This window comes from Delphinus delphis, chromosome 6, assembly GCF_949987515.2.
Source record: "Delphinus delphis chromosome 6, mDelDel1.2, whole genome shotgun sequence".
Classification (NCBI taxonomy): domain Eukaryota; kingdom Metazoa; phylum Chordata; class Mammalia; order Artiodactyla; family Delphinidae; genus Delphinus; species Delphinus delphis.
In genome coordinates this window covers 21,294,702-21,321,315 of record NC_082688.1, presented here as the reverse complement: position 1 = coordinate 21,321,315, position 26,614 = coordinate 21,294,702, and the positions used below count along the sequence as shown (strand labels likewise).

The 26,614-nt window shown below is 39.8% G+C and overlaps 1 protein-coding gene across 1 annotated transcript in view; it reads left to right on the top strand.

Moving 5' to 3' along the window:
- The window catches only part of HSDL2 (hydroxysteroid dehydrogenase like 2), an 85,940-nt gene that overhangs the window by 18,018 nt on the left and 41,308 nt on the right, over window positions 1-26,614 (top strand). Inside the window, exons 4-6 of the mRNA XM_060014319.1 lie at window positions 12,279-12,393; window positions 18,301-18,404; window positions 19,408-19,506. Coding sequence (XP_059870302.1) covers window positions 12,279-12,393; window positions 18,301-18,404; window positions 19,408-19,506 — 318 coding nt within the window. The remainder of the gene's footprint in view (window positions 1-12,278; window positions 12,394-18,300; window positions 18,405-19,407; window positions 19,507-26,614) is intronic.

Genomic DNA, 26,614 nt, shown 5'->3' with positions numbered 1-26,614 from the left:
GAGTGTTCCATTTTCTCCATACCCTCTCCAGCATTTATTGTTTCTAGATTTTTTGATGATGGCCATTCTGACTGCTGTAAGATGAGATCTCATTGTAGTTTTTATTTGCATTTCTCTAATGATTAAAGATGTTGAGCATTCTTTCATGTGTTTGTTGGCAATCTGTATATCTTCTTTGGAGAAATGTCTAGGTCTTCTGCCCATTTTTGGATTGGGTTGTTTGTTTTTTTGTTATTGAGCTGCATGAGCTGCTTGTAAATTTTGGAAATTAATCCTTTGTCAGTTGCTTCATTTGCAAATATTTTCTCCCATTCTGAGGGTTGTCTTTTGGTCTTGTTTATGGTTTCCTTTGCTGTGCAAAAGCTTTGAAGTTTCATTAGGTCCTATTTGTTTATTTTTGCTTTTATTTCCGTTTCTCTGGGAGGTGGGTCAAAAAGGATCTTGCTGTGATTTATGTCATAGAGTGTTCTGCCTATGTTTTCCTCTAAGAGTTTGATAGTGTCTGGCCTTACATTTAGGTCTTTAATCCATCTTGAGCTTATTTTTGTGTATGGTGTTAGGGAGTGATCTAATCTCATACTTTTACATGTACTTGTCCAGTTTTCCCAGCACCACTTATTGAAGAGGCTGTCCTTTCTCCACTGTACATTCCTACCTCCTTTATCAAAGATAAGGTGACCATATGTGTGTGGGTGTATCTCTGGGCTTTCTATCCTGTTCCATTGATCTATCTTTCTGTTTTTGTGCCAGTACCATACTGTCTTGATTACTCTAGCTTTGTAGTATAGTCTGAAGTCCGGGAGCCTGATTCCTCCAGCTCCGTTTTTCTTTCTCAAGATTGCTTTGGCTATTCGGGGTCTTTTGTGTTTCCATAGAAATTGTGAAATCTTTTGTTCTAGTTCTGTGAAAAATACCAGTGGTAGTTTGATAGGGATTGCATTGAATCTGTACATTGCTTTGGGTAGTAGAGTCATTTTCACAATGTTGATTCTTCCAGTCCAAGAACATGGCATATCTCTCCATCTATTTGTATCATCTTTAATTTCTTTCGTCAGTGTCTTATAATTTTCTGCATACAGATCTTTTGTCTCCTTAGGTAGGTTTATTCCTAGATATTTTATTCGTTTTGTTGCAGTGGTAAATGGGAGTGTTTTCTTGATTTCACTTTCAGATTTTTCATCATTAGTGTATAGGAATGCCAGAGATTTCTGTGCATTACTTTTGTATCCTGCTACTTTACCAAATTCATTGATTAGCTCTAGTAGTTTTCTGGTAGCATCTTTAGGATTCTCTATATATGGTATCATGTCATCTGCAAACAGTGACAGCTTTACTTCTTCTTTTCTGATTTGGATTCCTTTTATTTCCTTTTCTTCTCTGATTGCTGTGGCTAAAACTTCCAAAACTATGTTGAATAAGAGTGGTGAGAGTGGGCAACCTTGTCTTGTTCCTGATCTTAGTGGAAATGCTTTCAGTTTTTCACCATTGAGGACAATGTTGGCTGTGGGTTTGTCATATATGGCCTTTATTATGTTGAGGAAAGTTCCCTCTATGCCTACCTTCTGCAGGGTTTTTATAATAAAAGGGTGCTGAATTTTGTCAAAAGCTTTCTCTGCATCTGTTGAGATGATCATATGGTTTTTTCCTTCAATTTGTTAATATGGTGTATCACGTTGATTGATTTGCGTATATTCAAGAATCCTTGCATTCCTGGAATAAACCCCACTTGATCCTGGTGTATGATTCTTTTAATGTGCTGTTGGATTCTGTTTGCTAGTATTTTGTTGAGGATTTTTGCATCTATGTTCATCAGTGATATTGTCCTGTAATTTGCTTTCTTTGTGGCATCCTTATCTGGTTTTGGTATCAGGGTGATGGTGGCCTCGTAGAATGAGTTTGGGAGTGTTCCTCCCTCTGCTATATTTTGGAAGAGTTTGAAGAGGATAGGTGTTAGCTCTTCTCTAAATATTTGATAGAATTTGCCTGTGATGCCATCTGGTCCTGGGCTTTTGTTTGTTGGAAGATTTTTAATCCCAGTCTCAATTTCAGTGCCTGTGATTGGTCTGTTCATATTTTCTATTTCTTCCTGATTCAGTCTTGGCAGGTTTTGCATTTCTAAAAATTTGTCCATTTCTTCCAGGTTGTCCATTTTATTGGCATAGAGTTGCTTGTAGTAATCTCTCATGATCTTTTGTATTTCTGCAGTGTCAGTTCTTACTTCTCCTTTTTCATTTCTAATTCTATTGATTAGAGTCTTCTCCCTTTTTGTCTTGATGAGTCTGGCTAATGGTTTATCAATTTTGTTTATCCTCTCAAAGAACCAGCTTTAGTTTTATTGATCTGTGCTATCGTTTCCTTCATTTCTTTTTCATTTATTTCTGATCTGATCTTTACGATTTCTTTCCTTCTGCTAACTTTGGGTTTTTTTTGTTCTTCTCTCTCTAATTGCTTTAGGTGCAAGTTTAGGTTGTTTATTCGAGATGTTTCCTGTTTCTTGAGGTAAGATTGTATTGCTATAAACTTCCCTCTGAGAACTGCTTTTGCTGCATCCCATAGGTTTTGGGTCATCGTGTCTCCATTGTCATTTGTTTCTAGGTATTTTTTGATTTCCTCTTTGATTTCTTCTGTGATCACTTCGTTATTAAGTAGTGTATTGTTTAGCCTCCATGTGTTTGTATTTTTTACAGATCTTTTCCTGTAATTGATATCTAGTCTCATAGCATTGTGATGGGAAAAGATATTGATACAGTTTCAATTTTCTTAAATTTACCAAGGCTTGATTTGTGACCCAAGATATGATCTATCCTGGAGAATGTTCCATGAGCACTTGAGAAAAATGTGTATTCTGTTGTTTGTGAATGGAATGTCCTATAAATATCAATTAAGTCAATCTTGTTTTTGTATTATTTAAAGCTTGTGTTTCCTTATTTATTTTCATTTTGGATGATCTGTCCATTGGTGAAAGTGGGGTGTTAAAGTCCCCTACTATGAATATGTTACTGTTGATTTCCCCTTTTATGGCTGTTAGTATTTGCCTTCTGTATTGAGGTGCTCCTTTGTTGGGTGCATAAATATTTACAATTGTTAAATCTTCTTCTTGGATCGATCCCTTGATCATTATGTAACGTCCTTCTTTGTCTCTTCTAATAGTCTTTATTTTAAAGTCTATTTTGTCTGATATGAGAATTGCTACTCCAGCTTTCTTTTGGTTTCCATTTGCATGGAATATCTTTTTCCATCCCCTTACTTTAGTCTGTATGTGTCTCTAGGTCTGAAGTGGGTCTCTTGTAGACAGCATATATATGGGTCTTGTTTTTGTATCCATTCAGCCAATCTGTGTCTTTTGATGGGAGCATTTAATCCATTAACATTTAAGGTAATTATCGATATGTATGTTCCTATTCCCATTTTCTTAATTGGTTTGGATTTGTTATTGTAGGTCTTTTCCTTCTCTTGTGTTTCTTGCCTAGACAAGTTCCTTTAGCATTTGTTGTAAAGTTGGTTTGGTGGTGCTGAACTCTCTCAGCTTTTGCTTGTCTGTAAAGGTTTAATTTCTCCATCAAATCCGAACGAGAACCTTGCTGGGTAGAGTAATCTTGGTTGCAGGTTTTTCTCCTTCATCACTTTAAATATGTCCTGCCAGTCCCTTCTGGCTTGCAGAGTTTCTGCTGAAAGATCAGCTGTTAACCTTATGGGGGTTCCTTTGTGTGTTATTTGTCGTTTTTCCCTTGCTGCTTTTAATATGTTTTCTTTGTATTTACTTTTGACAGTTTGATTAATATGTGTCCTGGCGTGTTTCTCCTTGGATTTAACCTGTATGGGACTCTCTGTGCTTCCGGTACTTGATTAACTATTTCCTTTCCCATATTAGGGAAGTTTTCAACTATAATCTGTTCAAATATTTTCTCAGTCCCTTTCTTTTTCTCTTCTTCTTCTGGAACCCGTATAATTCAAATGTTGGTGCGTTTATTGTTGTCCCAGAGGTCTCTGAGACTGTCCTCAGTTCTTTTCATTCTTTTTCTTTATTCTGCTCTGCAGTAGTTATTTCCACTATTTTATCCTCCAGGTCACTTATCCGTTCTTCTGCCTCAGTTATTCTGCTATTGATCCCATCTAGAGTATTTTTAATTTCATTTATTGTGTTGTTCATTGTTGCTTGTTTCATCTTTAGTTCTTCTAGGTCCTTGTTAAATGTTTCTTGCATTTTGTCTATTCTATTTCCAAGATTTTGGATCATCTTTACTATCAATATTCTGAATTCTTTTTCAGGTAGACTGCCTATTTCCTCTTCATTTGTTAGGTCTGGTGCGTTTTTATCTTGCTCCTACATCTGCTGTGTGTTTTTCTGTCTTCTCATTTTGCTTATCTTACTGTGTTTGGGGTCTCCTTTTTGCAGGCTGCAGGTTCGTAGTTCCCGTTGTTTTTGGTGTCTGTCCCCAGTGGCTATAGTTAGTTCAGTGGGTTGTGTAGGCTTCCTATTGGAGGGGACTAGTGCTTGTGTTCTGGTGGATGAGGCTGGATCTTGTCTTTCTGGTGGGCAGGTCCACGTCTGGTGGTGTGTTTTGGGGTGTCTGTGGACTTAATATGGTTTTAGGCAGCCTCTCTGCTAATGGGTGGGGTTGTGTTCCTCTCTTGCTAGTTGTTTGGCATAGGGTATCCAGCACTGTAGCTTGCTGTTTGTTGAGTGAAGCTGGGTGCTGGTGTTGAGATGGAGATCTCTGGGAGTTTTTTGCCATTTGATATTATGTGGAGATGGGAGGTGTCTTGTGGACCAGTGTCCTGAAGTTGGCTCTCCCACCTCAGAGGCACAGCACTGACTCCTGGCTGCAGCACCAAGAGCCTTTGATCCACACGGCTCAGAATAAAAGGGAGAAGAAGAAGAAAGAAAGAAAGAAAGAGAGAGAGAGAGAGAGAGGAAGGAAGAAGAAAGAGAATGGGAACAAGGAAGGAAGGAATAGAATAAAATAAAATAAAGTAACATAAAGTTATTAAAATAAAAAATGATTATTAAGAGAAAAAAAATTTTTTAAAGAAAAAAAACCCAAAACGGATGGATAGAACCCTAGGACAAATGGTGAAAGCAAAGCTGTACAGACAAAATCTCACACAGAAGCATACACATACACACTCACAAAGAGAGGAAAAGGGGAAAAATAAATCTTGCTCTCAACGTCCACCTCCTCAATTTGGGATGATTCGTTGTCTATTCATGTATTCCACAGATGCAGGGTATATCAAGTTGATTGTGGAGCTTTAATCCGATGCTTCTGAGGCTCTGGGAGAGATTTCCCTTTCTCTTCTTTGTTTGCACAGCTCCCGGGGCTCAGCTTTGGATTTGGCCCCGCCTCTGCTTGTAGGTCGCCGGAGGGCATCTGTTCTTTGCTCAGACAGGATGGGGTTAAAGGAGCAGCTGCTTTGGGGGTCTGGCTAACTCAGTTTGGGGGGAGGGAGGGGTGCGAATGCGGGGCGAGCCTGCGGCGGCAGAGGCCAGCGCGATGTTGCACCAGCCTGAGGCGCGCCGTGCGTTCTCCCGGGGAAGTTGTCCCTGGATCCCGGGACCCTGGCAGTGGCGGGCTGTACAGGCTCCCCGGAAGGGAGGTGTGGATAGTGACCTGTGCTTGCACACAGGCTTCTTGGTGGCGGCAGCAAAAGCCTTAGCGTCTTATGTCCGTCTCTGGGGTCTGTGCCGTTAGCCGCGGCTCGCCTCCATCTCTGGAGCTCCTTTAAGCAGCGCTCTTAATCCCCTCTCCTCGCGCACCAGGAAACAAAGAGGGACGAAAAAGTCTCTTGCCTCTTCGGCAGGTCCAGACTTTTCCCGGACTCCCTCCCGGCTAGCCGTGGCGCACTAACCCCCTGCAGGCTGTGTTCACGCCGCCAACCCCAGTCCTCTCCTTGCGCTCCTACCGAAGCCCGAGCCTCAGCTCCCAGCCCCGCCCGCCCCGCCTGGAGAGCCGACAAGCCTCTCGGGCTGGTGAGTGCCGGTCGGCCCTGATCCTCTGTGCGGTAATCTCTCCACTTTGCCCTCCGCACCCCTGTTGCTGTGTTCTCCTCCACGGCTCCGAAGCTTTCCCCCCTGCCACCCGCAGTCTGCGCCCACGAAGGGGCTTCCTAGTGTGTGGAAACTTTTCCTCCTTCACAGCTCCCTCCCACTGGTGCAGGTCCCGTCCCTATTCTTTTGTCTCTGTTTATTCTTTTTTCTTTTGCCCTACCCAGGTACGTGGGGAGTTTCTTGCCTTTTGGGAGGTCTGAGGTCTTCTGCCAGCATTCAGTAGGTGTTCTGTAGGAGTTGTTCCACGTGTGGATGTATTTCTGGTGTATCTGTGGGGAGGAAGGTGATCTCCGTGTCTTACTCTTCCGCCATCTTCCCGATTCCCCTAAAAATCATTTTGGATAGTATAACAAATTTACCATCCAAAATAAAGTTAAGACCTTGACAATAACATACATCAAGCCAAGTGGTTCCCCAGATCCCATCCACTTGTCTCTCCCCAGTTTATGTAACCATCATTTGATGACTTTTTAATATTTATTGAATAAAGTGCAGATAACCTATTGACATTCAAGATCTTTCACATTCTGGTGTTAACAGACTTGTTTTGGTTTCATCTTTCTTCTACACCCCTATGTAAACTCCCTACTTCAGCCAAAATTGTTTACATCCATTTCCTTACCTTTAATTTTTTTTGTCTCTCAGCTTTTGCTGTTCCTATTCCTGAGGCTCCTCCAGTGCCCACTCCTCCACCTCTGATCATTCCTGAAGTGTTCCCTTCTTTGTCTTTTGAAATCCTACCTTTTTGTGCTTTAATCTCATCTCCTTCACGAAGCCAGTTTCCTGACTATGCCAACCAATCAGAAGTGTACATTTTTCTTTCTCTGAATTCCAAAAACATTCCTTTGGTCCTCATCTTGTACGACTTCAGATCTTAGTATTTCTTTTTTGTCCCCAATTGGTTCATAAGCTGCTAGAAGGCAAGTGTTGGGAGTTGAACTGAGACTTTGATGGCATTATAGCAAGGCACGTAGCCATGTCCAGATCCTGCCCTATTACCACTCTCTCCCTATAATATTCCAGAGACTGTATGTACATACAAAGGATATTGCCCAATGGGAAACAAGGTTAATGCTTTATTGTTAGCAAGGCTCCTGCTTATAACTCCCAGTGTGGAGTGCTGTGTTATTCAGGACTGGAGCACAAAGCTTTGGCTCAAATGGGGCCTCTTCTTTTAAATCCAAAATCTTACTCCTGATTGGCAGCCTTTCCCAAAGTAATGTGAATGCCCATGAGAGAAGAGGAGAGAGAATGCAAAATTACTGGGTATTTTTTTTTTTTTTCTTACTGATCGGGCTGCAAATATGAAAGAGGAAGGAAGGATGCCACATTCATGTGCAGAACCTTTTATCTAAAATGACTTCACCTACTAGTGAAAGTGAGCAATTAGTGCCAATTAGGACTTAACCTAATTAGTTTAGCCATTCATTTTTAGGGAGGAATTAAGGGATAAGGTGGGTGAGGGTGGAAAACTGGAGCTTTTCCTTTCTCTGTATTCATCCAGTTTTAGTTCTTTCTGTTGATCCATTGGGTTTTTCAACTGAGGGCAAGTTTATCCTTCTTGGAGAATGAAATCATCAGAATATTAGGGAGAGCTGCTACCAGCTTTGTCTGAGCCCTTTCTCGATCTTTATTTCTGTCCTGTAGTTCTGTTAGAGAACATCAGCAGTTCAGCTGTTGTCTGGTATTGTCCCAAGAAACCTCTGAAATGAGTCAAGATGGACATTAGTTAAAGATACTCAAGACCATACTATATAGGCCCCCAATTCACCCCCCCATTTATTATTTTTTTTAATTTAATTATTTTAAACTTATAAAAAAATTTTTATTTTTTGACTGTGTTGGGTGTTCATTGCTGCACGCAGGCTTTCTCTAGTTGCGGCGAGCGGGGGCACTACTCTTTGTTGTGGTGCACGGGCTTCTCATTGAAGTGGCTTCTCTTGTTGCAGAGCACAGGCTCTAGGCACGTGGGTTTCAGTAGTTGCAGCACATGGACTCAGTAGTTGCGCCCTACAGCATGCGGGATTCAGTAGTTATGGCTCACGGGCTCTAGAGCACAGGCTCGGTAGTTGTGGTGCACAAGCTTAGCTGCTTCACGGCATGTGGGGTCTTCCTGGGCCAGGGTTCGAACCCGTGTCCCCTGCATTGGCAGGCGGATTCTTAACCGCTGTGCCAACAGGGAAGTCTCCCCTTTTATTTTCATTTGTATTTTTAAAATTTTATTTTTCTTAATTGAAGTATAGTTGATTTACAAAGTTGTGCCAATCTCTGCTGTCCAGCAAAGTGACTGAGTTATACACATGTATACATTCTTTTTTTTAATATTCTTTTCCATTGTGGTTTATCACAGGATATTGACTATAGTTTCCTGTGCTATACAGTAGGACCTTGTTGTTTATCCATCTTATATATAATAGTTTTCACCCACCTTTTAACTTCCCGTCTTGAATTCTAGCTGCATTGTCTAATCTGGTTCACCAGAAAGAGTTACACATTACGTACTAATGACATCATAGTCCAAAAATTTGTTCCTGAGTGTCAAAATGTGAAGCAGCTCCACTTTCCAGAGTTGGGATCCTCCAGAATAAACTGAAGTCTCACAAACTGATTTCTTCTCCTACTGTTGCCACAGAATTTAAAGAGCCACACTGAAATCTTTTTCTTGGAAGAATTAAGACCCAGAAATATCTCCTCTCCAATTTTCTAACTCTATTTTGTCCCAGCCAAGGAGGTTCACTCAGGTGCATGGATGGTCTGCATTTTTTTAGCCACTGTAGCTTAGATTGTCTTCCATTGAACCTGGTATCATTCCTTCAGCATCTTCAATGTTGGATTAATTCAACTTTGTCTATCACGTGATGTCCTTTTCCAGGAGTAGACAGAGAAAACGGTAAGGACAAAAGCAAATCTTGGTTTTTGTTTCTTTAGAAGTCAGTGGATCCATATTATTGATTTGGGCTTCATGTCCTAGAACTTAGCTCAGTTGCTAGAAATCTTCAATTAAGAAGGTATGCTTTTCATATCTTTGGGGAAAAAAATCTCCCAATGTATTTTGCTACCTGTTGTTGAGATGGGCATCTGAAACACTTCTTTTTTTAAAAAATTAATTAATTTTATTTTTGTCTGCGTTGGGTCTTAGCTGTGTGTGGACTTTCTTTATTTGCAGCGAGCAGGGGCTACTCTTTGTTGTAGTGCCTGGGCTTCTCATTGCCGTGGTTTCTCTTGTTGTGGAGCATCGGCTCTAGGCACGTGGGCTTTAGTAGTTGTGGCATGCGGTCTCAGTAGCTGTGGCTCGCGGGCTCTAGAGTGCAGGCTCAGTAGTTGTGGTGCATGGGCTTAGTTGCTCCACGGCATGTGGGATCTTCCTGGACCAGGGTTCAAACCCGTGTCCCCTGCCTTGGCAAGCGGATTCTTAACCACTGCGCCACCAGGGAAGCCCTGAAACCTTTCTATCTTCTTGCTAAATTTACAAATTGGTGGTGGAGTTACCTTTATTTTGGAATCTATCCTAACATTTCCTTCCCTCCTCCTTAGGATCCACTTTGATGTATTTAAAGTGTTTTGCTTTCCATTTGCCCATTAACTTCTGCTTTTCTGGCATAACAATGCAGAATCTTAATTCTTAATTCTTCGGTGAGCTCTGTTCAGCATCTCAGCTTCTGCTGTCTCCTAATCAGGATGGCTGCCACATTTATGAGATGATTCATAGCCTGCTCTTTTTTTCCTCTGTGTTTTTTTTCCACAGATCTCCCAAGTCTTTATATTTTGCTCGTTTGGTTTTAGTTCCATACTGTGGTTGCTACTGATATGGTCTGGTTTGGAGTTTTGTAGGCCTTTGAAGTCTGCCTTTTAGGGAACACTCTACCTTTGCCCTGATATTTCTCTCTGCTGGGGAATTATCCCTAACAAAGTCCTGCACAGTGGGTGGTGCTTTCTGACCTGTGCCCTGGGGGGCCTCTGCCACATGGTACTCCCTATCACCTTGCCTTCCCTCATCTTCAGAGTGTTTCAGGCCTTGAGTAAATTATGCTATTTCATAAACCACAGATGTAATCTTTCCTGCCACCTTTTTCTTCTGCAGCAAGCATACATATATGCCTTTTCTTTATCATTTCCCACCATCGTTCCCTGATCCATTTTAATTTGGCCCATCTGAGTTCAGAAATTTTAAGATATCTCTTAATTGGACCCAGTTTTTTTCCTCTTTATCACTGGCAAGTCAAATAGAGTTTTCCCAGTCAGTATATCTTCATTACTCATCTACTTTCTTTTGCTTTTGGGCCCAGATGTTTGCTCTGCTAACATAGCTGTCACTTATTATCACATAGTGAGTGATGAAGTCAATAAAGGTTGGATTTGCCCAAGGAATCCATTGATTGGATCAACCCTCATTAGCTTCATCGCCTTAATTAGGGTAATTCTACACAGGTGGTTTGCACACCCATCAGTCCAGCATCTCACCCAGACCCACACTCAATTTGCTTTGCTCTCACCTGGCTTTTTCTTTAGTGAATATTATCTTCCTTGTCTCTTAGGCCCTAGCAGCATGCTTTATACAGAGTAGCCCCTCAGTGATTATGTCTTAGTGATGAGATTGAGCAATATCTAGTTTTGTGAATTGAGAAGCATGTCGTGGATTTAAAAATTCCTCTCACTGGTCTTTGCCACTTATGAAGGCAAGCCATCATCATTTTGTTTATTCTGGAAAGCTGGTAGTCACAGGATGTGAAACTTGTCCAATATATACAGGTGATTTACTTGAGTTTGAGTTTTGTTATAACGAAGATATAAAATGTAATATAGTTGAATCCAAAGTTATTCTAAGGACACGTTTTAAGAAAACATTAGTAGCGCTAACTCTGTGCTAAAGAATATGGAAATTGAGGAATGAGGAATGAGGACGTGATCAAAATTTTATAATGTTACTATAAATGAAGAAAGGGAGCTTATGACTAATATGTTGTAAGTATAATAACCTTATTTAAACCATTTTCCACATATTGTGAGAGAGGGACAAAGCAAAGTTAAGATAATAAAAGACGTTTAAGGCAACAGTCTAACCCCAGCAGTAGAAATTGTCATATATCTATTTGATAGAATATTAAATGCTCTTTAGAAAGAATGGATGCAGCTAGAGATGATCATACTAAGTGAAATAAGTCAGAAAGAGACAAATACCATATGATATTACTTATATGTGGAGTCTAAAATATGACACAAATGAACTTATCTACGAAACAGAAACAGACTCACAGACATAGAGAACAGACCTGTGGTTGCCAAGGGGGAGGGGGATGGGGGAGGGATAGATGGGGAGTTTGGGATTAGTAGATGCAAGCTATTACATATATTGAATAGAATGCATAAACAACAAGGTCCAACTGTATCGCACAGGGAACTATATTCAGTATCCTGAAATAAACTATAATGGAAAAGAATATAAAAAAGAATGTATATATATCTATAACTGAGTCACTTTGCTGTACAGCAGAAATTAACACAACATTGTAAATCAGCTGTACTTCAATTTAAAGGAAAAGAATTATGAAGGCCATGTAGAAATGCAGAAATATGTTTGAGATGCTTTTGTATTTTACCATTTTCATTTAACATTATTTAAGCTTGTAACCATAAATGTTACATATGGATAAGGACTGGATAGAATATGCAGAAATAATCATTATTCTAAATTTATTTTGTGTATAAGTTACCAAAACAAACCTGATCTATTTTCATGATTTGCCTGGAATTTAAACTCTAGGTCATTTCTCTTTTCCCAGTTCCCAAGACCAGAAAGGAGCTCTTCCATTTAAGTAAGGGCCTTTGAGAGGAGGGAGACCGGTGTGCTTGGAAGGGAGACAGGCCTTGGAAAGATGATGGGGGGGGGGGGTGGGAAACTTTAAGGAAATTGACCTAAGGTTCTTGGAGACAAGGAGGGAAGACCAGGAAGTAAGAGAACAGATAAGGACGGGAGCTACAAACCACTAAGGACTAAGCTTCCTTGCAGTTTCCTGGGGAGCCCTGGTTATGGTCTCCATGTGCCAGTGAAAATCATTTGGGTGCTGTTTTGACATACCTACTGAGTCTTGCATTGGTGTATTCGTCAGTCATATTATCTAAAAGAAGTATTTGTGAACTCGGACTTCAACTATATAGAGTGAATGTTTTTTATTTCTTTTTGTTATAAAGTCTAAATTACATTACTAAGAAGTTGATTATTTGAATACAGGAATTGATATTCTGGTGAATAATGCCAGTGCTATTAGCTTGACCAACACATTGGAAACACCTACAAAGAAAGTGGATTTGATGATGAACATCAACACCAGAGGCACCTATCTTACGTAAGTTAAAGACCTGTGGGAGAGAGTGTTGCAGTGTTTTGTCAGAGAACTAGTTGTAAACAGATTTGAATAGGTTAGGAATACAGTTTAAAATCTAGTCAACCCTTATAAAGGCCTAAAAGTGCTCCAAGTCAGTAGGTAGTATTTTAAATAGTTTTATTCAGAGTGCCTTTTCTCTGTGATTCTAATAAAGACTAAAGTATAGCTCAAACATTTTCAAACATTTGCATGAGTAAATACATATATATATGCATACCAAGTCTTCTGGCAAACCTGCAGTAGTCTCTTCCTCTGAAAAACACTGGAGTTTTAGTTATGTAAATAACAAGAAGCTCATTATGAATCCCATTTTAATGTAATTGAAAAAGGCTAATGCTATCTTAGGCAGTGTCAGGGAAAATATCAAATATAGAATGAGAGCAAATGTAGTCCTGTTGTGTTCTGCATTGGTCAGACCTAGTCCACTCTTGTTTGTTTGTCCATTTGTTTATCTGTTTATTTACCTTCGGGTTCTACCATTTTTCATGTGGATATAAGGGAAGATCAGCACAGAACTTTCTTATCTGCCTTATACGTACTTGTGTGTATCTGCCTTATATGTTTGCATAGAACAGGTGGTTAGGAACTTGGGCTTTGGAGGCAGACTCCTTTGAGGATTCAAATTTCACCCCCACCCTTCATGACTCACTATCTTCATGAGCTTGTACAAGTAACTTAAGCTCTTGCAGAGTCTGTTTTCTCATTTGTAAAATGGGGATAATAGAGAAGTATGTCATAAGATTGGTAATAAGGGTTAAATGTAAAATTTGTCTTTAATTTTGAACTTTGCCCTTGGATGTGTGTTTTTGGATCAGCAAAACTTGGCTCTGACAGTGTTAAACATTTTGTTTTTATTAGTTACCTATATTCATAATTTCATTAGCTGCCTACATGAAAAAAATCAGGAGAGTTACACAAAAATCCCGATTTCTGGCTTTCTTGAAACACTGGCCACATAGAGACAGCGTTCCCACGTGGCAACAGTTAGCTACCATAGCCCAGTGGCAGAGTATCAACTGCGTTATCAGATGGGGACTGGGCACCATTGTCTCTGGATGCTGAGGGCAGGCTAAAAAGTTGCCACTTATCATTGTGCTTACACTTTTCCTTCTTCTATTAAAGGAGAAAGTAAAATATTTCTCATACCCATGTCTCTATCTGAAGTGGGAAAATGAGACATATGCCGAGAGGGCCATATGTGCAAGTAAAATGGTTGAGAGCTTGCTTCTTTGTAGATGTGGGGCATATTTCTATAAATTCGGTGTGTAACCTATATTCCTCCTGAATGGAAACCATAGAGAATCAAACCGTAGTAAGATCTGTGGCAAGCATATTGAAAAGATTATGGTGAAAAACTTAATGAACTAGAAAGAGGACTAACATTTCAATAGGTTTGTGTTTACTTTCAAATAAAATAAGCAATGCTGCTGTGTGATGCAGTTATGTGTTACAAGAAGAAATTATCTGGGCATCAAAATATTTTACAGCTGGTAACTTTGTGAAAGAATTTTGATTGAATGTAAACACTCATTTAAATAAGTGTTTAAAAATATAAACCTAACCAGGAATACTATTCCTGCTGAATTAAGGGTTAGAAGGGCATGATGCATGAAAAACTTAAATCATTTGTGGCCGTTTCTATTATAGATGACGAAGCCACAGGAATAAATATTCCACCCACCCAGTTATATTTATTTATGGTGTCAGGATAATTTTGACGTGATTAAAGTTTTTTAGACTGGATACTCATGACATGAACATCAGGAAATGACTTGAGGATTGAGAAATGTTTTAGAAAATGTAATGTGGGTTTATCAAAAGTGGTAATCAGGACTTCCCTGGGGGCGCAGTGGTTAAGAATCTGCCTGCCAATGCAGGGGACACAGGTTCGAGCCCTGGTCCAGGAAGATCCCACATGCCGTGGAGCAACTAAGCCTGTGTGCCACAACTACTGAGCCTGTGCTCTAGAGCCTGTGAGCCACAACTACTGAGACCGCGTGCCACAACTACTGCAGCCCGTGTGCCTAGAACCTGTACTCCACAACAAAAAGAAGCCACTGCAATGAGAAGCCCGCACACCGCAACAAAGAGTAACCCGTGCTTGCCGCAACTAGAGAATGCCTGCGCACAGCAATGAAGACCCAATGCAGCCAAAAAATTAATTAATTAATTAAAAAAAAAATCCACCTGCTAGTGCAGGGGACACGGGTTCGATCCCTGGTCCTGGAAGATCCCACATGCTGCGGAGCAACTAAGCCCGTGCACCACAACTACTGAGCCTGCGCTCTAGAGCCCGCGAGCCACAGCTTCTGAGCCCACGCACTACAACTCTGAAGCCTGGCTGCCTAGAGCCCATGCTCCGCAACAAGAGAAGCCACCGCAATGCAAAGCCTGCACACCTCAACGAAGAGTAGCCCTGCTGGCTGCAACTAGAGAAAGCCCGCGCGTAGCAACAAAGACCCAATGCAGCCCAAAGTAAATTAAAAAAAAAATAGTGGTATAGACAGTGTGACTGTGATGGTCAGGGTTAACTTTAAACTTATACAAGTCTAAACTGGTGTAGAAGTGTTTCACAGAGGTGTAGAAATTAAGTTTGTTCATTGTATTGTTCACTCGGAATAGCTCTTGCTGAAAAGTTAAAAACGGGCCGTTATGAATTCTAAGAATTAAATAGACTTCTGTGGTTTGAAATACAGACTATTCAGTGCTTTACTCATGTTGAATACAAAGTGACTGTCAGTTCTGTGACAGGGCTGTGTGGTTGTGGTGTATTGTTGTAGAGATTTTGTTTTTGATTAGAAAGAAATCAATTCTTTTTTGCCACCCAAGAGAAAATTCCCAACTCAGTTCCCAAGCAAAGATTGGGTCAAAGACTTGGCTTTTTTAGCTGACATTATGACTTACGGAAACACAAGTATATGATCCTCATTGCTCATTCCTTGTGAAATTATGTCTTTGGAAAACCCATTTGTCAAGAATAATTTGTCCCCTTTCCTATAACAAGGTCATTTTCCAAAAATGAAAGTGATGGCCTAAACTACACTCCTGTTTATAGATTTGTTCAGTTCAAAACAAAACCAAAAAATCCGATATAGGAAAATGAACTAACTTTAAAATTACCTTTATGAATGAAAACTATTTGTGCAGTTGAAGAACTACAAATGGAATACATAAGCTGTAGGGCACTAAGGTACTAAAAACTAAATGTGAGTACGTTGGAGTAATAGATCTACAAATATCTCAGGAATGGATACCCTAAAATAAAACCCTTTTTTATTTTTTTTATTTTTTCGGTACGCGGGCTCAGTGGGCATGGCTCACGGGCCCAGCCGCTCCGCGGCATGTGGGATCCTCCTGGACCACGGCACAGACCCGTGTCCCCTGCATCGGCAGGCGGACTCTCAACCACTGCACCACCATGGAAGCCCTAAAACCCTTTTCAAAAGCAAAGATTCTATTCACTGTTGAAAGTTCCTATATTTATTAACAGCTATTTTTAAAAATAAAATTTATTTATTTATTTATTTTGGCTGCATTGGGTCTTCGTTGCTACGCATGCGCTTACTCTAGTTGCGGTGAGCGGGGGCTACTCTTTGTTGCCGTGCACAGGCTTTTCATTGCAGTGGCTTCTCTTGTTGTGGAGCGCAGGCTTTAGGCGCACGGGCTTCAGTAGTTGCGACACGTGGGCTCAGTAGTTGTGGCACAGGGGCTTAGTTGCTCTGTGGTATGTGGGATCTTCCTGGACCAGGGCTTGAACCCGCGTCCCCTGCATTGGCAGGTGGATTCTTAACCACTGTGCCACCAGGGAAGTCCCTATTAACAGCTAATTTTAAATAAAATTGTTCCCAGTTAAAGGCATTTTACAATGCCAGTTGAAAGACCTGACATTGACCTTTGAACCAAAAATAGGGTGTCAGGTTTTTGGCTCTCTATGAAAGGCATACATTATAAAAGAGAAATTCATAATGAGACATTTCCATTTAAATTTTTGTTTTGTTTTTTATTTAGTGACACTCATTTCATTCACAGAAGATAAGTACAGATTGTTTTCTCAGGGAAGCCTGAGAAGCATCCTCAGGGAGAGAGTAGGGGAAGGCCCAAAGAACTGACCTATTTGGAGATTTCAGCAAGGATCTGGAGCTGCTTCCTGATCCCTGGTGCCCAGGGCCCTGTGGCCTGTGTCTTGTGTTCTAGTGGTTTAAAGAAACAGGGCTGGAAGACAGGAGGTAGAATGCAGATCCTGATTTGTATTTCTAAGTTTTAATTAAATATATAATCTCCAGTATTATATGTGTTTGTATCATGTTAAATGCTTATAGAAATTCAGTAATAAGGCTCAACTGTATTTCTGAACCGTTGCTCTTTCTTATACCCAGCTCACTTTATTCATTTACTCAAATGCCCTATAGGCCTTGGAGCTTACAACCCTGATTAAGTAAAATAATTCATGTGAAGGTAATAACTAATAAGTGCAGTGCCTAGCATACAGTAAGTTTCTAGTAAACTTAGCTCTTTTATTAAGCTCAAGGTATTAGTATCTAAGCGTGGTGCTAAGAATTTTCAATATAATGTGTAAGATAGGGCATGTTGCCGTGGAAAAGGTACCTGATTAGGGTTAGTAACGCTGAGGGTTAGGCAAGCAAAGTGCAGGTGGAAAGGTTTTGTCTAATATATTAGAGAAGCTCATGTTTGTAATGTAAATGAAATGAACTCCTTCCCTTGAGTGTGAAATATGGTCTTATTGCTTGGAATAGGTTGTTTCCTGTTGATGCTTTGACGTGCAGCTTCACTGTTCTAATGACAAACAGCTGTAATATTGTTTGCCCTTCTCTACCTGACCCCGATAAGAGTGAAGCACCTTTGTAATAGAAAAACAATATGTACAAAAACCCTTTAGTGATATTGATTGTATTTGGTTTATAAACTTAAAAAGACATTGCAAAAAAAAAAAAAGACATTGTAGATGGTAACAAGAATGTTGTACATTGGTAATAAAGGAACAGACTTAAGAAGAATGGACTAGTTTCAAGTCCTAGAAGTTATTGAATGTGAAATAAAACTAAAAACTAAAATTATTAAGCTACAATATGTTATTAAGCTATATACTATAGCTTAATAATTAAACATTTCCTAATATTGGACCTGTGTCTTTTGTAAAATAATCTACCTTTTTGAAAGGGTTTAAAAAACAAACAACTAAATATTGCCTGCAAAGGAACATTGCATTGCATATTGGTACAAATTAAATTTGGTTATGTATTGGGAGTTCATGTATTAAGTTACAGTTCCAGTGTGGTAGGAATACTATAGCTACTAAGATGAAAAAAAATCAGAATATGTAATACTAATAATAGCAGTTGTTTATTTCATGTTTAATATATGCACTGTTCTAAGTATCTCATATGTATCATCTCATTTTAATCCCTTGGTCAATCCTAGATAGTAGCAGGTATTACCAACATTTACAAGTGAGAAAACTAAGAATTAGAATACTATATATTTTGCCCCAGATTACACAATGAAGGGCAGAAGGAGGATTTGAACCTAGGTCCGTCTGACTTGGAAGGATGTAGTTGAAGATAATCTAAGTTGGATTTAAGGCTATTGTGCCACGGAATTGATTATTTTCATCAAGCAGATCATATTGTCAGGCCATTATGCACAGCTTCAAAGGATGAATATTAGTTGCTTTTCCTATCTGCATTCCAGGTAAGTGGGGGAACAACAACAAAGAAAACCAACAGAAGTACCCTGCCGGTTATTGAACAAGTTCAGTTGCTCTGTAGAAGTAGTTTAAAATATAACTTAAGAAAGTAATGAAGCTGTTAGAAAGCTAGTAACTTGACTTGTGTTTTCTTTTGCTTTCAGATCTAAAGCATGCATTCCTTATTTGAAAAAGAGTAAAATTGCTCATATCCTCAATCTCAGCCCACCACTGAACCTAAATCCACTGTGGTTCAAACAGCACTGTGGTAGGTGGTAGGATGAGGGGATGGCTTGTTTAGTCAATTTGTTTTGTATTAAACCAGTATATCTATGATGTAATCACAATTTGTACATAGCGTTCAACATTAAATTTTCTATGCAGAAATTGATAGCATTTTGTAAGTAGATTCTTAATCTTTTATCTTTAATTTAAAAAATTGAGGTATAATTTACATTAAATAAAATGCACAGATGTTAGTGGTTCAGTCTGATGAGTTTTGACAAACGTATATACCTGTATAACCAATAATCAAATGGAGATATGGATATCCCTGTCCTAGAAAGCTCTCTCAAGTCCCAGTGGGTGTGTTTTATTGTATGTAACTTATTCTTCAGTAAAGTTGGTGAAAACGATCCATGGAATACTTTACCTTTCACAGAAAACTAGTGATTTAAGGTGAGTTTGCTAAATAACAAGATTTATGTATAGGTGCCTCCTTTGAAATAGTTGTGTCAGATACTTATCCTTATTTCAACATAATTCAGTAAAATTTGGAAAGGAAGGCAGTTGAAGTAGGAACCCATAGAACAAAACCAAAAGGAGTTTTGTTTTAATAGACTAGGTTAAATGAATTTGCAACCTTTTGTTTATGTTTTACTAGTAGTAGTTTTCCTTTAAATGGTCACTTTCATTTTTTTAAAAAAGAAAAGGAAAAAAACCAGATTAAGAAACAATAATGTAACTTACTCCCATAATATTAAGAGAAGTGAAAGTTTATTACTGTCTTTTTTTCTTTGAATCTAATATTAGGATGGAAGTATGTAAAAGTGGTTCATCCCTGATATATATAAAAACCATTTCCATAAAACTACAGTTACTTCTTTAAAAACTGTTCTTTTAAAAATAGTAAATTAAAATTATGTTTTGTATTATTATTAAATAATTCTGAAAAAAATATATCGAGGAAGGAATAGTAATAGAAAGAAATTGGTTATTTAAATTCACAGATTAATTTCTTTCTTAATTAAATTCTTGGTGGTTTCTTTCAGCTTACACCATTGCTAAGTATGGTATGTCTATGTGTGTGCTTGGAATGGCAGAAGAATTTAAAGGTGAAATTGCAGTCAATGCATTGTGGCCTAAAACAGGTATGTACTTACAAAAAATCCATTTATTGGATTCTCATTTATTGTCTTTGACCCTCTTTGCTGGGTGGGGTGGGGTGCGAGTGAGTAGACTGTCAAAGGTAACCTCAGTCTGTCTGTTGGGAAAAAAGTTCAACTTTTTATTGTGCATAAAAGGCCCTTTTCAGTCACCTTCTAGCTTTGACTTGATCTGCATGACTACATGATTGCTGTACTAGAAACACTGAACCCAGGAACACTTGAAGAGTCTCATTAAAGCCAACAGGAAGCCATCTGCGTTTCCCTAACCTTTTTTCCATCACTATCTTTCGTACCTCAGAAAATTCTATAGATTCTCATACTTTTGTTTTCTCCTCACACATCCCAGCAAATGCTTCTTTACTTTCTGGTATTCTTACTACTTTGTCTTTTTCCTTTATGAAAAACCAACTTTTCTGTACTTTCACATGAGTTCTGAGTCCACAGAGTGCCTAGATCCCCTTTAGGTGACAGAATAACCTGCATATGGCTGGGTATGCAGCTTTAGAGTTAAGTATGATGGAAGCTGATGGGTGCAGGCTAGGGAATATGTTGTATAAACATGAGGGAAAGTCAGTAAAAATGACAGAAAGGGAAAGCTTGTCCTTGTGGGTTCTTATTCTCCACTTATATATCAAAACAGCTTAAAGGAAGTAAAAGAAAAGACAAACTATTATATGTTTTTTCATATATTTAGTAGATAATGCCTGTGAAAAACCTTAACTACTTTCCTCTTAAATCTAAATGACAATCCTACCCCACAAAAGTATGATAAAGGGAAAATGTAGTGGGAATCACTTTTTCATTTTATGTATTTAACAGAACCTTTGTTGCACTAACATCAGTACTCCAACATGTAAATTAGTGTGACCCCTTTCCAAGGAAACTCCTTAGGGGTCAAACTGGTGTGTCTCCTCCTAGGACAGTGCCCTCCATTCAGTGGTCACTTAGGTGTTTTTTGAATGAATGATAATTTTGGATTCCCTTTGAAAGTATCTTCATATTCTTCATTATATTCCTTGAAACATACAGATTGCAGACTGGAATCTTTTCACTTATTTGAGGGTACAGGGGGTTTCTGAGAAGGTGACTGTTGAAACTTATGGCCTTGCTGTCCACCCTTTCCAATGACCAGGCAACTCCCCGGAGTGGAGCAGGTTGTTGGGGTGGCAGGCAGGCAGGACATGGAAGGAATGAGCAAGACATTGATTCTGTAAGAGGAGTAACTGAGAAGCTTGAAGGAGGTTATTGCCCTCTGGGCCAGAGGACAGAATGGGGCCAATAGAGAGCATTGGAGGGAGAATTAATACTCAGAAGTTCCTGGAGAGAGCTCAGCCCATGGAGGATCTGAGGCCCTCACCTGGGTGATTCAACAGGTGAGAGAAGTATTTCCTACCCTTAAGGCTGAACAGTGAGGAGACCAGGGAGAATTCTCCTTTAGGCCTCCAAATGGATTCAGTAACTGGTACATCTGCTGTATTACCCACCCGTGGGGCAGAGACCGCTCCACTTGCCCCTGCTGCCAAGGTTGCCGTTGTTTAAGTTATCTAAGGGTGAATAGAGCAGTGAAAAGACAAAAAGTGCAGTGCAGCTAAGGTGATCCAATATCCAGACACAGGAAGAATCAACAAACACTGCTGTCTGTTAGAAGAACACTTAATTCAGTATTTTTGCAAGTTATGATAGCTCTAGAGGTACTCTTGAACAGAACTGCCACATATAGCAGTGTGAACTGTACCCAGAGTTGTAGCTTAGAAACAAATGATGGATTTCTTTTTCTTCCCATCTGCTGTATACTAGGTGAGGAGATTTCCTCAGCTCCAGGCAGTAGTGAAAGACCTAATGGTCTATGGTATTGAAGCTGGGAGAACAAGGGGCTGTGGGTGAGAATTTATGGAGCCCTGGGATATGTTGCTAATGCAACTCTTAGGAAAATTTAGCCGTTGCAGCCAGCTCTCTAGCCACTATCTTTCTTTTCTCATAAGAACTCCAGGAATTAAAAAAAAATTTTAAATGAAATATAGTTGATGTACAATATTATGTTAGTTGCAGGTGTACTGCATAGTGATTTGACATTTGCATACATTGTGAAATGCTCACCACGATAAGTCTAGTAACCATCTGTCTCCATACAAAGTTATTACAGTATTAGTGACCATATTCCTTATGCTGCATATTACATTCCTGTGGCTTATTTATTTTATAACTGGAGGTTGTACCTCTTAATCCCTTTCACGTATTTTTCCCCACCCTTCACCCCACTCTCCTTTGGCAACCACCTGTTTGTTCTCTGTATCTATCAGTCTGTTTTCATTTTGTTTTGTTTGTTTATTTTGTTTTTCAGATTCCACATATAAGTGAGATCATATGATATTTGTCTTTGTCTGACATTTCACTTAGCATAATACTCTCTAGATCCATCCATGTCACAAATGGCAAGATTTAATTTATTTAATGGCTGAGTAATGTTCCATTGTGTGTGTGTGTGTGTGTGTGTGTGTATCACCACATCTTCTTTATCCATTTATCCATCAATGGACATTTAGGTTGCTTCCATATCTGGGTTATTGTCAATAATGCTGCAGTGAACATTGGTGTGCATATATATGTTTGAATTAGTGTTTTTGTTTTCTTTGGGTAAATACCCAGAAGTGAAATTACTGGATCATATGGTAGTTCTATTTTTAATTTTTTAAGGAGGAATCAATTTTTTAAAATTCCATCTGAAGTTTGACTAAGATTCTTTATGCCCTGACCTACTGTGGGATCAGAACCATGATTTATTGCTTCTTCGTTTCCCTTATGTTACTGTAGCAGACACAATTCTTTTCAGATTTTCTGGAGAGTGATATTCATTGCAGTGAGGCAAAGATGAGAGTGAAAAAACTGCTTCTACAATACTTTTCAAACTACATGTCAAGACTCATTGGTGAGTCATGAAATCAATTTAGTGAGGCATGAAATCAATTTAGTGGATTGTGAAATCTACTAGGTAGCAGCCAGAATTCTGTTGTTGTTTCATTTTATTTCTAATTGAATAAAATAGAAAATATTAGAGAGCATTGCATATAGTAAGAGTCAATGTTGTTTCATAAACTTTTTTCATGTATAAATGTCATATATAAGTGAAATAGGTATATGTTTGTGAGTGTATATGTGTAGGTATTATGTGTTTTTAGTCATGCTGATAAAAAGTGTTACTTGTGAATCGCAGTAAAAAAGTTTAAAAGCTCACACTTTATTGTGCCTCTTTGTTTTCAACTTCTTTTCCTTCTCTCATCCTTTCTCAACCTCCTCCCCCTGCCTTAATCATTGCTGTTACCAGAGTTGATAGATAGTGAGAGTCAGGCAGTTAGAAAGGGAGGTCTCTGAGATAAAGTCTGAGCATAGCGTTTCCCTCTTGGTACCTCTATTATGTTACTTGACGCTTTATATTCATTCATCTTCCAAACATTTTTATATGCCAGGCACAGTTCTCTGTGCTATTTATTCATTATGTACTCAACAGATAATTTATTAAGTATCTACTATGCACAAGGTACCTGGGGGTACGAAGATGAATGTGATGCAGTACTTACCTTCAGAGAGTTTACCTCTCAATGCGAGAGATGAAAGAGTTTGTTGCCATCATTTACACTTTGTCCTTCTTTCCTTGCCTCCACTCCTCTAATCTTTAGGTCTTTGGGATTCTGGGGTAACAAAGTGAGAAGAAGCCTAGTCTAACGCTAAAAATTTGAGATTTTATTCATCGGCAAATATTTGCTGGACACCTATTATGTGCTAAGCTCTGTTCTAGTTGCTTAAGGTACATCAGAGAACAAACTGGACAAGAATATGTGCCATTATGGAACTTATAGTATAATTGGGAGAGACACAACAGACATTTAACATAATGAATAACAAACTATGTAATATGCTAGAAGGTGATAATGCTATGGAAAAAGTAGAAGAAGGTAAGGGAGATTAGAAGGCTCAGGTGTTAGGGAGGATAAGTTGCAATTTTAAATAGGGTAGAAAGGTTTAGCCTTTTTTTTTTTTTTTTTTTTTTTTTTTTCCGGTACATGGGCCTCTCACTGTTGTGGCCTCTCCTGCTGCGGAGCACAGGCTTCAGACGCACAGGCTCAGCGGCCATGGCTCACAGGCCCAGCCGGTCCGCGGCATGTGGGATCCTCCCGGACCGGGGCACAAACCCGTGTCCCCTGCATCGGCAGGCAGACTCTCAACCACTGCGCCACCAGGGAAGCCCGGTTTAGCCTTTTTGAGGTGACATTTGAGTGTAGAAGTCTTCAAGTAAGGAGGTGATGGAGTTCACCTTGGGGGTGTGTTAGTCAATGGGGTATTTGAGGGAAAAGCATTGAAGACAGAAGACATAGGCCCTTGAAAGGTCCTCTGAGGTGAGCCTGCTTGGCAATGATGAAAGAGCAGGCAGAAGGCCAGTGTGGCTGGAGTGAGGGGAGAGTGGTAGGAAGTGAGGAGATGATGCTTATGAGGAAATGGTCAGATGTTGTAAAGTTCTTGCCAAGACTTGGGTTTTTACTCTATGAGTGAAATGAGGAGCTTTTGCAAGGTTTTGAGCAGAGGAGGGGCCTGATTCTTTTAAATTTGTAAAAGAATCTCTCTGGCTGCTCTGCTGAGAATAGATTCTCATAGGGCAAAAGGAGAAATAGGGAGACCAGTTTGGAGGCTATTGGAGTAACCTAGGCACAGATATTAGTAGCTGTGACCAGGGTGATAGCAGAGGCAGAGAGTGGTCAGATTCTGATATTTTTTGCAGTTAGTACCAACAAGATGTGCTGATGGATTAGATATAGGATATAAGACAAAAAGAAGAGCCAAGGATGACTCCAAAATTACTTTGGCTTTAGTAACTGGAATAATGGAGTTGCCATCAACTGAGATGCGGGAATGCTACAGACAAGGGAGGTTGGGGAACAAATTCAGTTTGGGGCATTGTGATTGAGCATCCAAGTGGAGATGGTCAGTAAGCACTTGGGTTTGGAAGTCTGGGGGTCATGAGGGAGGTCCAGGCTGCAGATGGAATTTGTGGATTTTCAGCATATAGATGGCATATAGAGTCACAAGGCTAGATGATGTCAGCTAGAGAGTGAATAGAAGAAGAGAAAGTATCATTGGCAATTGCAATGTTAAGAGGTTGGGAAGAAGAGGAAAAAATCCACATAGGAGAGTAAGGTAGGAAGAAAATCAAAGAGTGTGATGTCCTGAAAGCCAATTGGAGAAAGTGTTTCAAGGAAGAAGAGGAGTGATCAGTTGTGTCAAATGCTGCTCATAGCTCTTACAAGATGGGGACTGACCACTAGATTTAGTAATCTGGACATCTCCTTCATAGCACTTATAACATTTGAAATTAAATTGCTGATTTTATAACTATAATTATTTAATGTCTTCTTTTGGGGGGCTGTGTCGGGTCTTCATTGCGGCATGCAGGATCTTCACTGCGGCATACTGGATCTTCGTTGAGGCATGCGGGATCTTCGTTGAGGCATGAGGGATCTTTCGTTGCGGTGCGTGGGCTTCTCTCTAGTTGCGGCGTGCGGGCTTCTCTCTAGCTGCGGCGTGCGGGCTTCTCTCTAGCTGTGGCGTGTGGGTTTTCTCTCTCTGGTTGTGGTGCGGGCTCCGTAGCGTGTGGGCCCTGTAGTTTGTGGCATGCAGGCTCTTTTGTTGAGGCGCATGAGCTCAGTAGTTGTGGTGTGTGGGCCTAGTTGCCCACATGTGGGCACACATGTGGGATCTTATTTCCCTGACCAGGGATCGAACCCGCGTCCCCTGCATTGGAAGGCAGATTCTTCAGCACTGGACCACCAGGGAAGTCCCTGTTTAATGTCTTTCTTGCTAGAAAAGCTTCTTGAAGGTAGAGACAGTATCTGTTTTGTTCATTTTATTATAGTCATTGTAGACATTAAATAAGTATTTTATGAATGAATGAAAGTGCAGTATGATTTCCTTCTACCTAGTCCAAGATAGGCATTCTGAACAAAGCTTATATAAGGAAGGGGGAGAACGTTGTATGACAGGGAACGTGGAGGACAGTATCAGGATTGGAAGAAGAAATCAGCTCACTGCTGAGACTTTGCTTTAGCTTAGAGATGTTCATTTTAGATTGACTAGACATCTTGGAACCATTGGTATCATTTGGGTCCTAGATTTGTATAGCATAGTGAATTCAGTTGACGGTCATGTTCCATATGATACACGGCATAATGAATTATGTACGGGATACTTTTAAAACGTAACAAGAGGGCCATGTATTTCAGATGAAAGGTTAGGAAAGGTTGTTTTCTAATGGAACAATTGAAATGAGACCACAAGAGAATATTGGAGTTAGCAAGAAGGAGACTGGGCAAGGCATTCCTGGTGGAGCGAACAAAAAAGGCTTTAGTATGGGACAATACCATGTGTTTGGTGGAACTACAAGGGGTTTAATATACTGTACCCATGATGGGGTGTGGGCTATTTATTTCCCTCTGAACTTGAGCATCTGCAAATGGGTTCATATTGGCCTGAATGTTGGGGGGGGGGTATGAGGTTGTGGGGAAGATGGACAAACTAAGGCCAAGGGGCTTGATTGCCGAGTTTAGGAGCTTGAATTTATTCAGCGGAGAGCCACTTTAGAATTTTAGAAGCAGGAGAACAGTAAGAAGAAGAAGGAAAAGAGGAGCGGTGGTTTGTTGATGAGGTTTAGGAAGTTTAATTTGGCATCTGAATATAGGATGACTTGTAAGTTTGTGGAAAGAGGAGGCAGGAAACCTAGCTAGAATATTGCATTATTCATGATGGAGGCAATGAGAATGGATTTGAGAGGGTGTTCATGCTCCTGGCTGTCTGGGAGGCCTCTATTTAAAAAACACATGTCTTCTTTCTGGACTGAGTAGAGTGGTTCTTTCTTTATGCTTGCTGGAACCAGAAGCAATCTCCCAACATTACTGCCCTTCCAGGAAGAGGAGATTTATTGCACTTAATGAAATGAGTACGGTGTGACATATATTATCTACAATCAAAACAGTGTCCTGGTCCACACTTTTCGTCCTCCCTGGCTCGGTGTTCCTTCTCTACACTGGCTACGTTACCCCTTCTG